This window comes from Chiloscyllium punctatum, chromosome 7, assembly GCF_047496795.1.
Source record: "Chiloscyllium punctatum isolate Juve2018m chromosome 7, sChiPun1.3, whole genome shotgun sequence".
Taxonomy (NCBI): Eukaryota; Metazoa; Chordata; class Chondrichthyes; order Orectolobiformes; family Hemiscylliidae; genus Chiloscyllium; species Chiloscyllium punctatum.
In genome coordinates this window covers 90,486,597-90,500,002 of record NC_092745.1, presented here as the reverse complement: position 1 = coordinate 90,500,002, position 13,406 = coordinate 90,486,597, and the positions used below count along the sequence as shown (strand labels likewise).

Below are 13,406 nucleotides of genomic sequence, written 5' to 3'. Positions count from 1 at the left end.
AATTTATCTTAGTAAATAACTTACAATCACAAGAGCCTCTGAGACCTTATTGGTTCCTATCTATTGCATTTTTACTGAAGCCAACATGTGGATAAAGAAAATTGCTTTCTCTGTGATGTGATGTGATTTTCTTTTTCTTGATAACTATCTGTCTCTGTTCTAGTTGCAGACCCTTTTGTCTCAGTGTTTGGAAGTGATTCATTTGGAAGTGGATTTGCTGATTTTAACACATTATCACAGGTAATTAATTTAGAAATCTATGCAAAATGTGTACTTAGAATATTTTGTTATTTTTAATGTTTTGTTTCACAATCTCCTTCCATTGTAAATGTTTTCTTATTAATGTACTTTAAAAATAGCCTTGAAACATAAACTTATGGAAACACTGAGGCATGTCTGGCAGCATCTGTGGAGAAAGAAACAAAATTAACATTTTGAGTTACGATAAGAGTTTCTTTTCCCTAGAAGGTGTAGGATCTGCTCAATGTTTTCAGTATTTTCTGTTCCTATTTTGAATTTCCAACATCTGTAGTATGGAATGTTGGGCTAGTTGAGAAACAGTTAGGAATAGTGAAGCTTCAAATGTGGCTACCCATTTGCTCATGTTTATCTTTACAATTCTTTTCAGCTATGAAATATGCTGTTTGGTGCATATTTGGCTTGAGACTAATTTCATTGATAATAATGTGGTGATGCTTGATTTACCTTCCGGCTTTTTTTTTCTAAACATCATATATCAAAACTAAAAGCATTTGAAAATTCTTTCTAACATGGCTTCTGAAGAAGCTCCATCAATATTTTGGACTGGCCATATCAGAAGCCTTCTTGTATAATTTGGTTTGAAAAAAAATTATTGACGCAGCGGACTATATCAAAACAAACTGTAGTAATTTAAAAGCAGAATGCTGCAGGTTCTTCAGCAAGAACATAAAATGATGGGAATATTCAGCAGGACTGATAGCATCTCTGGAGATTACAACAGAATTTCAGGTCATTGACCTTTCCTCAGGTCCTGGGCCTCCTTCACCGCCGCTCCCTCACCACCTGATGCCTGGAGGAAGAACGCCTCGGAACACTTCAACCCCGGGGCATCAATGTGGACTTCACCAGTTTCCTCATTTCCTCTTTCCCAACCTCACCCCAGCTCCAAACTTCCAGCTCAGCACTGTCCCTACGACTTGTCTTACCTGCCTATCTTCCTTTCCACCTATCCACTCTACCCTCCTCCCTGACCTATCATGTTCACCCCCTCTCCCACTCACCTATTGTACTCTGTGTGGCTTTCTCCCCACCCACACCCTCCTCTCATTTATCTCTCCACCCTTCAGGTACTCTGCCTGTATTCCTGATGAAGGGCTTTTGCCCGAAACATCGATTTTACTGCTTAGATGCTGCCTGAACTGCTTTGCTTTACCAGCACCACTCTAATCTAAACCCTGAGATTATGCTGTCTGCTGCTAGACTTGCGCGAAGACCATTCCTTTACATACCTGGTATTAACTTGGTAATCCTTCTCTGGACAGCCTCCAATGCCTGTATATCTTTCCTTAGATTAATTGTATTTATTCACTCACGGAATGAGAGCATCACTGGCTGGACCAGCATTTATTGCCCATCCCTAAATGCCCAGAGGGCAGTTAAGAATCAAGCACTTTGCTGTTGTTTACAGTATTCTAAGTGTGGTATGACTAGTACCTTTTCTCATTTTACTTAGACTTCCATATTTTTGTACTCCATTCCCTTTGAAGTAAAAACCAACATTCTGTTTGCCATCCCGACTCCCTGCTCTATTTGTATATGAATCACAAAAGGCTAGCGTACAAGAACCCCAGACACACACACTGCTGCAGTTGTCTGCAGACTTTGTGTATTTATTCTCTCCTCTTCCTGGCAAAGTGCCTGTTCACCCATTTTCCACACCTATCTTCCATCTGCTGAGATTTTGCCCACTTCTCTTTAGTATTGAGGTTATGCTGTTGTGTCAGATGTTATCTTTCAGGTGAGACATGATACCAAGGTACCTTCTGCACTTTCTGGTGGATACAAAAGACTCCATGTCCTAAAACCGTTAGTTAACATTTTTGCACTTTGCTTTTAGTGTGAACTTACTGTGCACAACCTGTTGTGTGCGTCTTGCGTTAGAACTCTGACAACATTTCCAAAGTAGCTCATATTCAGAGAATGAATTGAAGTAAAAAGATGCAACAAAAGAAGCACATAGACTTTGAAGTTTCTCCGAAGAATAAAAAAGATATAATTTGCTATTCTTCCTAATGTATATAAACATAGAACGTTACAGTGCAGTACAGGCCCTTCGGCCCTCAATGTTGCATCAACCTGTGAAATTAATCTGATGCCCGTCTAACCTACACCGTTACATTATTATCCATATGTATGTCCAATGCCCATTCAAATGCCCTTAATGTCGGCAAGTCTATTCTTGTTGCAGGCAGGCCGTTTCACGCCCCTACTACTGAGTGAAGAAACTAACCCTGATATCAGTCCTAAATCTATCACCCCTTAATTTAAAGCTATGTCCCCTCATGTTAGCCTTCACCATCCAAGGAAAAGCTCTCACTGTCCACCCTATTTAACCCTCTGATTATTTTGCACGTCTCGATTTAAATCACTTCTCAATGTTCTTCTCTCCAACGAAAACAGCCTCAGTTCCCTCAGCCTTTCCTCATAAGACCTTCCCTCCATACCAGGCAACATCCTAGTAAATCTCCTCTGAGACCTTTCCAAAGCTTCTACATCCTTCCTATAATGTGGTGACCAGAACTGTACGCAGTACTCCAGATGCGGCCTTATCAGTGTCTTGTACAGCTGAAGCATGACCTCGTGGCTCCAAAACTCAATCCCACTACCAATAAATGCCAACACACCCATACGCCTTCATAACAGTCCTATCAACCTGGGTGGCAACTTTCAGGGATTTATGCACCTGGACACAGATCTATCATCTACACTGCCAAGAATTTTACTATTAGCCCAGTACTCTGCATTCCTGTTACTTCTGAAGTGAACTACCTTACACTTTTCAGCATCAAACTTCATTTGTCACCTCTCAGCCCAGCTCTGTATCTTATCTCTATCCCTCTGTAATCCACAACTTCCTTCAGCACTATCTGCAACTCTGCCTATCTTAGTGTCGTCTGCAAATGTACTAACTCATCCTTCTATGCCCACGTCCAGATCATTTATGAAAATGATAAACAGCAGTGGACCCAAAACAGATCCTTGTGGCATACCACTGGTAACTGAGCTCCAGGATGAACATTTCCCATCAACCATCACCCTCTGTCTTCTTTCAGCTAGCCAATTTCCGATCTAAACAGCTAAATCATCTTCAATCATGACACTCATTATTTTGTCCAATAGTCTTCTGTCCAATAGTCTTCTGTGTAGAACCTTATCAAACACCTTACTGAATTCCATATACACCACATCCACCACTTTACCTTCATCCATCTGTTTTGTCACCTTCTCAAAGAACTCAGTAAGGTTAGTGAGGCATGACCTCTCCTTCACAAAACTGTGTTGACTATCCCTAATCAAATTATTCCTTTCCAGATTATTATAAATCCTCCCTCTCATAACCTTTTCCAACACCTTACCCACAACTGAAGTAAGGCTCACTGGCCTATAATTACTAGGGTTGTCCCAACCTCTCTCCTTAAACGGGGGAACTACGTTTGCTATCCTCCAGTCTTCTGGCACTACTCCTGTTGACAATGATGACATAAAGATCAAAGCCAAAGGCTTTGCAGTCTCCTTCCTAGCTTCCCAGAGAATCCATGGATAAATCCCATCCAGCCCGGAAATCTTATCTATTTTCAGATCTTCCAAAATTGCTAAAATCTCATCTTTGTCAACTGTCATCACATCTCTTCTAGTAGCCTGTATCTCTGTATTCTTACAAACATTGCCCTTTTCTAATGCGAATACTGACAAAATGTTATCAATAGACCCCTAACATTCACTACATTGGGAGATCTCTAGTTTGTACATTTGACAAGACTTATCTGTTACACCTCTTTCAGTTTTGAAGACAGATATTTAAAAAAAAACAAGAACACAGTAAGATCTCTAAAAATGTAATGCTGTGTGGGCACATAGATCAACTATTGGCCTTATCATAATGGAGAGAACTTGAAAGGTTATTTTGTATAATTTGGGTAAGTTGGCTCATTGATACGGGAAAGTAGACAAGTTCAATCTTTGATATTACTACATGAAAACATGTTGTACTGATTCAATTCTTTGGACATTTGTGTGAGTTCTTTGTGGCTGCATTAAGTCCACTGAATATCTTTTACAGCATAAGTTTGATATCACTGGTAATATTTTCTTTTTCGTTTCCTCTGAACATAAAATTTCAGTCTGACCAGCAAGATCCATTCAGTTCTGCTACAGGAATAGACCCTAATAATGATGCATTTGGAAAAACTGGATTCACAGATGAACCTATAAACATTGATGAGGTTCCTCCAGCTTTACCACCAAAGGTTGGCACTCCAACAAGACCCCCTCCTCCACCACCTGGTAAGTGAATAGGAGGACATCAAAAGTGCTAATTTTGTTTCAAATGTTAATTATATTTCTTGTAATTGTTTAGATAATGTTAAGCATGTATCCTTTGCTCACTGTAGGGATTTTATTTTCCAAATTTACAATGATAGTTCACTTACCTCCTCATCAAAATTTAATTGATTTAAAAATGAACCATTTCAACACTCTTCCATGACAAGGGATGTTGAGAGTTTTAATGGCAAAGGCACTTACTATTATTGTGTGTTTATTTTAAATGTAGGTAAAAGACTTTCCCTTGTAAAATCAGAATCATCCAACTCCAAGTTAAATGATCCTTTCCATCCGTTTAATTCAGGGGATTCATTCCATAAAGAGAATCATCTTGACCCATTTGCTCCTACCTCTCCAAGTAAAGATGTTGGAGACACCACAAATTTTGCAAACTTCAATGCTGTAAGTGTGTGTGTTTTTGTTTGTGTGTGTGTTTGATAATTTTAAGGTACAAAAATCTGTGTCTTTCAAGAATTTTATTTACCTATTTTTGGCAGTGTGGACCCTCTCCTACTGACTGGGAATTTTGTGCCAAATGAAGAAGTGGCAGAATACCTATTCTTAATCAGGGTTTCCTAAAATGCTTGTTTGCTCTTCTTATTAGTGTTGTCAGAAGGTAGAAATAGTGCGAAATTGGATGAGCTAGTCACCAGCAGGTCACTTTTGAAAGTATTCCCTTACCAACACCTGCCAGCAACATTTACCAAAGCCTACAATCAAGATTTCTGTCCATGCCAAAGCTGAGGAGATACCTTGATTTGAAGAAACCTGGAGTCACTGTGGCACAGAAGGATGCCATATGCCCCATTGAGTCCATGTCAGCTTTCTGTCAAGCAATCCAGTCAGTTCCACTCCAAAACTCTGACCCTATAGCCCTGCAAGTTTATTTCACTCCAGTGCCTATCCAGTTTTCTTTGAAATCATTGATAGTCTCCGTTTGTACTACCTTCATGGGAAGCAAGTTCTCGGTCTAACTAGTTCCTATGTTTTTAAAAGAAAAGTTACATCCTTACATCTTGCCCAAGGTATTTAAATGTCTTGGGTCCTTAGTTCTTGTACCAACAGCAAATGAGAACAGCCCTTTGTTGACTGCCTTATCTAAACTTGCCTGTCTTCTTGTAAAGTTCCATCAGATCTCCTCTTACCCTCCTTTACTTAAAATGATTAAGCTTCTCTAATCTAACCTTGGAGCTGAATTCCTTCTATCTTGGAGCTGTTCTAGCAAATCTCCTCTGCACTGTCTCCAGGACCCTTCAACCTTCTTAAAATGTTGTGATTTAGATACAGTACTATAGTTGTAGAGGAACATGATTGTCCATCATCCTCATGTCTGAAATACAACCATTTCTCACAACTTGTTGATTTCAGACCATTAGCCAAATTTTTTTATTGAAGTTGACACTGACACTCTTATTTCACAAGTTTCACACTTGTTAACCAACTATTTTATATCATGTTTCGTAAGGCACTTTCTTAACCTTCCTTTGAACAACATCCACTGCATTCCCTTCATCAACCTTTTTAGTTACTTCATAAAAATTCATTTAGATTCATCAAACATGATCTGCCAACTAGTTTAAACATCACTGATTGTCTTGTTATTTTTCTGTCGGTCTAGTCATTGTACTGCCCTCCCCAGTATAACAAAAATATTATCACACAGAGATATGTTCATTGCTTACTACTGATTAGTATGGGGAGCAAGGGTTACGGGGAGAAGGCAGGAGAATGAGTTTGAGAAACATATCAGCAATGTTCAAGTGGTGGAGCAGCTTAATTGGCGTAATGGCATAATTCCATTCCACATCTTATAGTCTTTCCTGTCATGGCCTCACCACCGAATTACTCCCTATCCTCTGTGGTTTCAACTTTGATCTCAATTCATCACGATCTTTATTCATTCTGAAATCCCTCCATTCCCAATAAGTCTGCAAACAATATTCACCATCACCTTCTTGACCTTGCCATCTCATAAGGTCTCCCTCGTCCCACTGTATCAATCTGAGATAAAACCATCTCTGATCATTTCCTTGCATCACTTACTACCCACACTCCCCTTCTCCACTCTAACCCTACCCCTTTGTTACTTGTTCCTGGGAAAAACAATTTAATTCAAATTCCCAGTCATCTATTTACTCACCATTAGCATTTCCACAGTTGCTGTTTTGCTTAAACACTCAGCTCGACCTTTTTAATCCTAGTTCTTAATTCTTCCATGGAGTATGGATGTAGCTGGAAGTTGTTGCCTACCCTTAATTGCCCTGGAATTGACTGGCTTGCTGGGATATTTGAGTTGAGAGTCAGTCATGTTGCTTTGGGTCTGGGGTTCATGTATAGTCTACACTTGGTAAAGATGGCAAATTTCCTTCCCTGGAGGATATTAGTGAACCCGGTGGCTTTTTACAAAAATCAATGATTGTCAAGGTTATGAGTCTAGCTTTGTTTACAGGTTAATTCTTTGAAGTTAAGTTCCACTAGCTGCAGAGGTGGGATTTTACACATGTTCTCAAAACATTTAGCCTAAGCCTCTGCATTACTAGAGCAATACTACTGCATTTTCTGTCCCAGTCCCCAGTCAACCATAGTTCTCTCACTCTGAGAGTTTCAACTGGTTTAACCCTCATCCCTGCTTCTTCGGTCCAAAGGATGCACACTTGAGAGGAACAAAAATATGATGGGGACAAATGATCATTAACTACTAGATCTGGCCAAATCATTTGAAATGCTACAGGTTCCTATCCTATTCTGGTCAACATGCTCATTATTTGAAATCATCGTGGAAAACAGAAATAACACCAGGTTTATTTTCTGTACTACCAACCATTGTCCTCAGCCCCTGTCCCCCCCAGTTTCTACACAAGAAGCTCATTAACCTCTTTATCAATAAGACTGAGACACGCTTGTATGGTGCCTCTGCCATATTTATTTGTCCACTTGGCCAAACTTATTTTCTGCTCCTTCTGCCTTAACTCTCATCTCTCAGCTTTTTGCAGTTCCTCTATTGTCTCCTTGATGTCAACTCTGAGCTCTTGTTTATGAGAACCACCTTTCTTACCTCCATTCTATTTCCACTAAACTGCTGATCACTCTACTTCCCCTATTGGCCCCCACGTTGGCTGATACTGTTAATGGTTCCATGTTTTAAACCACTATGCCATCTTCAATCTCCCTTTTCTTTTTTAAAGTCCCTAAACATGTTGGCCTTTCAAATCCATTCCCTGCTTTCCCATGTCTGAATCCCTACAACAGGTTCTGTTGTTGCAGTACTGAAGCTCCTCTTAATAGTCACAAATGATATTCTGTATCATTGTTACAAATATAAGCCTTCTCTTGTTAACCTTCACAACCTGCCTGCAGCCCATGACCGGGTTAGCACACCATCCTCATTTAATGCCTCTCCACTGTCAACAGTTGAATCACATGGTTCTACTCTTAACTGCCCAATGGCAACCAGAGAGTCACTTGCAATGGTTTCTGTTCTTGTTCCCGCACCGCATACCTCTAATGCTTCCCCAAAGAGTTATCCTCGACACTCCACTTCCTCATCCAGCTGCTGCTTTTTATCAATCTCTTCTGAAGGCAGTGTCAGTTTACATATGTATTCTAATGAAATACAGTGCTACTTCACCTTACACCTTCCCTTGATTTCTCCACTGTTGCTAATCAGACTGCTTGTCTGTCATCGATTATTGGGTGAATAAAAAATGGCTCCAGTTAAATATTGAAAAGACTGAAGCCGTTGTTTTTAGCCCCTGTTCCAAACTCCATTTCCTGGCTACAGATTCCATTTCTCTCCTTGTTTACAGTTTGTGATTAAGCCAGTCTGTTCACAGTCATGATGTCACACTTGATCCTGAGATGAGCTTCCAATCGCATTCATGCCATCACTAGGACAACCTATTTGCACCTCTGTACCATGGCCGATCTGCTGGTGTAACCTTCTCTTGTGCGTTTCTTACCTGGAGACTTGATTATTCCAATGTACTCCTGGCTGATCATCCAGATTCTATCTTCTATAAACTTGATCATCCAAAGTCCTGGTTCCAGTCTCTTAAATTGAAGCAGGTCCTCTTCCACCATCATCTGACCACTATTCGCTCATTTTGATTTTAAAGTAATTTGATTTGTTTTCCGATGCCTTCATGGCCTCACCCTGCCCACCCTCTAATCTTCTCCAGTCTCTCAACCCTCCCAGATCTCTGTTCTTCTTTAATTCTAGATTCTTTGCATCTTTTCTGGTTATGCCCAGGTCTAAGTTTCTGGAACATAATTTGAACTTGGAGATAAACTGAATATGTTTTGTTTCAAGTAATTACCAGTTTGTAGAGCAAAGTACTCTTAATATTTTGGTAAATGTGGTCAAATGTTTGAGCTCTATAGTGACTCTAGTTATGTTTTCTTCCTTGTTAATGTTGTTATGTGTATGCCTATCCACCCCAAAGCAAATCTATGAGAAGCAATTGAATCTAGTATTGGAATTGCATAAACTTAATCAGGAACCATTCAGTACTGTGAAATAAAACATGGTGCTGGAGAAACTCAGCAGATCAGGCAAACTTATGAAGAGAGAAACAGAGTTAACATTTAGTGTCCCATGACTCTAATTCAGTTCCAAGGTAAACTTTTGAACTCTGTTTCTGTCTTCACAGACGCTGCCAGATCTGCTGAGTTCCTCCAGCTCTTTGTGGTTTTATTTCAGATCATCAACATCTGCAGTATTTTATTTTTATTTGAACACTAAAACTGTTGGTCAGTAATGGAGATTGCTAACGTGAGGCTAGTGTTCTCCCGATTAAATGTTAAGCATCTCAAAAGTTATGAACTAATAATGTTTGTAGTTGTTGCAAATTTGTTGCTACATGTGTATGTCTAAAGGTAAACTGACTTTGATTTCCTTAAAATATCAGCAGAGCCATTATTGTTTGTGTAAAATATACCACTTTTTTTTTCCTGTCTTCAGTGTGCTGTTTATAAGAAATGGTTTGTATTTTTCTGTCGTTTTGTTTTTGACTGTTTCAGTACCCCAGTGAGGAAGACCAGATAGAATGGGCTAAAAGAGAAAGTGAACGAGCAGAGAAGGAACGACTAGCGAGATTAAATCAGCAAGAACAAGAGGATTTGGAACTGGCCATAGCACTCAGTAAATCTGAAATATCAGAAGCATGAATAGCTCTTCTATGGTTCTCAATGTACTGGCTGCCATTGACTCGCCTAAGCAAGTCTATTCTTACTAATGACATTTTATATAGAAACTACCTAAAGTAACTATGTCATTATGGAAATTCTTCCCTGAAATTATTAGTTCATTACTAAAGAGTCTTATACTGGACTTGGATCAGTGTGGTGAAACTTATTAATTCAAAAGTATCAAATAATCTTTATCCTGTATATGTAAAAATCAAAACAATGTACATGCTAAATACTGATGCAAATCTGTATTAAATGCAATGAATTTACTTATAATTATACTCCTTTGCATTGTTGGGTAATGGAGTGTACCATCTCTGCTTCCTGTTCAAATAATATTGTCCAATAGGATACAGAAGCCATTGAACAGCTGTACATATTTACACCTTAATGACTAAGTAGATTTCAAAAATCATAAACGTTTCAAGTGTAGCATATTAACTGTTTCTGTAACCACCAGTGCTAACAATATATAACTGTATAGAACATCTATTTCAAAATACATGCTGAAACTGCTGCTGTAAGTTAAACGTATGCACTGCTAAACTTTTTACTGGCTTTATTTTTTTAACTTGTCAGTTTATAAATTTAAGTGATTTTCCTTTCATGTTCATGTGAAATTGCTACTGCCTGGATGAGTAAATAACATCAAATAAAATGCAAGCTTATGTAAAGATGTTCTGTGGAATCCATTAAAATGGAATGTAGTATGCTGGACCTAGCCAGCACCATCTGTGCTATTCAGTATACCCATATGAATTCACAGTTGATTAAGAAATCACAGCTTGGTTTTCCCAGGTTTTTTTGTTTCACTGCAGTCTCCGTTAAAATTCCTTGTTGGTTTTCACATACCCTTCCTACCTAATTATGAGAGCAACTTATCCTTCTGGTGCTGACTTGGTGATTTGTCGCCCATCAAAAATCTAACTTGCATTTTTATTTGCATTGTAGTGATGTCAAAGCAGAATAAATTAATTTGTTATTTTCTATCTCCCACTGAATCATCTTAGTGATGGTGCTATGAAACTGCCATAAGAAACTCTTTCACCTTTACGCTTTCGGGAAGGAAATCTGCCATCCTCATCTGGCCTGATCACATCCAGATCTTATTTGTTTCTTGATTTTTTTTTCCATTACCATAACCTTTCACCTCATCATTTTTGTAATTTAATCTCTCCATCTTTTTGCCTTATTAAAACTTGGCATTGTGTTCAGCTCCCACCTGTCTACTCATTGGAAACCTTTTACATCTCAGACATTTTCCACTTTCTACTCATTGGAAACCTTTTACATCTCAGACATTTTCCACTTTTAATGAAGACCATGAACTGGAAACATTAACTCAGGCACCACAGATGTTGTACTTCTAGATTTTTGTTTGACTCCAAGTCTGTGATAGTCTTCCGCTATAAATTCACAGATATCCTTTCAGATAAACCATCTTCTGACTTCATTCTTTGTAAATCTATGCACTGAGTGCATATTTCTAGTTAAATTTCTCACTAGAATCAGAGTCATCCTCTGAGCTATTACAGGTCCTTCTGTATTTTGTTTACATGAATTTACTATAACACAGTTGATGAATTGGGGACACTTTCTAAAGCACAAAGTTTTGAAGTGTGTATTGGTTATAATGTGATTCCGGCCCCATTAGGTTAAATGGTGCTGCTTTTACGTGATTTTCTTAACACGGGATTGCACGAGAATGGAACTACTGCTAATAGCAGAACTGACACTTGCTTCTTTCTTCCTTTATTATAAACAAGTCATGTTGTCTGAGTTCTCTCTTTGGAATGCAAGCATTTTTAATGCCATTTTTCTATTTTTTTTCTCCTCCCTTTCCCCTACACATTTCTTTGATTTTTTTTTCTCCTCTCATTTTTAATTCAAGTTCTTTTTGCATTCCTAGCTGAATCTAAGCTAATTCTCGCTAATTCTAAATATTGGGTAATCATTTTAGGTATCACAGCCTCATAAGATCTGACTTTTATGCCAACCTTTTAAGTTGTGGTAAACTTTTTTTTGTCAAAGATTTCAAATAATCTCATGTGGCATTTTCTATTCCAGAAAAGTCTTAACAACAGTCAAAGCTATTTCAAAATTTGAACCAATGTAATATACCTCACAAGAACACACCATCGTGGTCATTTACTGAACATATTCAAAAAGGACCCAAGCATACTTTTAATGAAAGAGCATCGCAGTTATAAGATGCAAAAGAAAGAAAATCATAATTGGTTTAAACTATTTGAAATGGACTTACTGTAAATATCAAAAATACAGAATCAACCCTTTTACCCTTGACAACATCCTTACAGATATTCAAACCTGAATGAAGGGTCAACCTATCACCACTTTAAAATTCATTCTTAAGTCGTTAGGGCTGTAATTGCTATCTAAAGTTTCTTACTGACTGCAAGATAAACAAATGCAGTCCTGATACCCTCAGCTTCCAGGAGTTTTCTTCCAAATCACTTGGAACTTACCATCCTTAACCTTTGAAGACTACTAAACTAATAGCATGTTTTTGCTCTGTCTAAACCTGCATATAATGCTTTTCTAAATTATATTGTTTGTGTCTCTATGTCTTCAGACACCTTGATGATAGATATCTTGATTTTTTTTTAGCCTTATTTCTTATGCACTGCACTGTTTGCCATAAACTCTGTGGCTGGAAACCCTTATGAAAAAGTACATGTATCAACAAACTTCAGGCACCATAGCACCACACACAAAACAAATCTAATCTTAAACTGAAACTATATAATTTACTTCCTACACATGATATAAAAATACAAATCAGACTTAAAGCTAAATATGGCTCTGTCTATTTTAGAATCTGCATTCCAAATACAATATCATTAAACTTTGTCATCTGTTTTGTTTAATCAACCTGCTTTTTGAAATTTGAAGAATAATGTAATATTTTGTTGTAATATTATTCCATTATTTGAATGTTTTCATTCAAATGCAGTTGAAATAAACTAATACTGATTTTTCTTGGGGGATTTGTTGCAAATATAACGTTGCAAGATTTTCATAATATGATAGTCCAATTTGGATTTTCTGTTATGGTGGATCCTCTTTCATTTTTCTCGTATACTTAATGTTGTAAATGCTTTTCACCAGCAACTGTGACCATATTAAGACTAAGCTACTTTTCTTTAATTTCTGCTCACCTCAAATCTGTATAAACCGATTTCTTTTGATAAATGCAAGCATGGGTTTTAGGGTCTAGTTTTGAAAATAAAATATTTAGTTTTTGTTTATTTCATTGGATGTGGGCATTACTGGTATTGCAGATTCATAATGTCTCACTAGGCCATTTGATAGGACCACAAATGTCAACAATATTTATGTGGAAAAGGTGGAAAAATGTAGGTCACAGGGAAGAGCGGGAAGGTGGAGGCCGTAAAAAGAGTGGAACTAAGTTGGGGAGATGTGGTTTGAGAAGCAACTATATGTCTTGGGTAGAGATATTGTTATTACAGTGATGTGTGTGGGTGAAGGTCAGAGTCTTGAGTTTTCTGTCACTATGGGATGTGGAAAGTTTGACTGAAACCTGAGAGTGTATAAGTAAGTCTTTTTTACAAGTACCTTGAAAATGCACCTTTTCATATTTGTAGGATACATTT

At 38.0% G+C, this 13,406-nt stretch overlaps 1 protein-coding gene across 5 annotated transcripts in view; it reads left to right on the top strand.

The window, feature by feature from the left end:
- Positions 1 to 10,445, top strand: part of eps15 (epidermal growth factor receptor pathway substrate 15) — a 177,921-nt gene extending 167,476 nt beyond the window's left edge. For 3 of the 5 annotated variants that reach the window (XM_072574277.1, XM_072574278.1, XM_072574275.1), the window contains 4 exons: positions 164 to 240; positions 4,383 to 4,545; positions 4,814 to 4,986; positions 9,604 to 10,445. In XM_072574277.1, the coding sequence (XP_072430378.1) occupies positions 164 to 240; positions 4,383 to 4,545; positions 4,814 to 4,986; positions 9,604 to 9,750 (560 nt within the window). In that variant the 3' untranslated portion in view covers positions 9,751 to 10,445. The remainder of the gene's footprint in view (positions 1 to 163; positions 241 to 4,382; positions 4,546 to 4,813; positions 4,987 to 9,603) is intronic. The other 2 variants (XM_072574276.1, XM_072574279.1) reach the window with 2 other exon arrangements.
- The last annotated feature ends 2,961 nt before the right edge of the window (positions 10,446 to 13,406 follow it).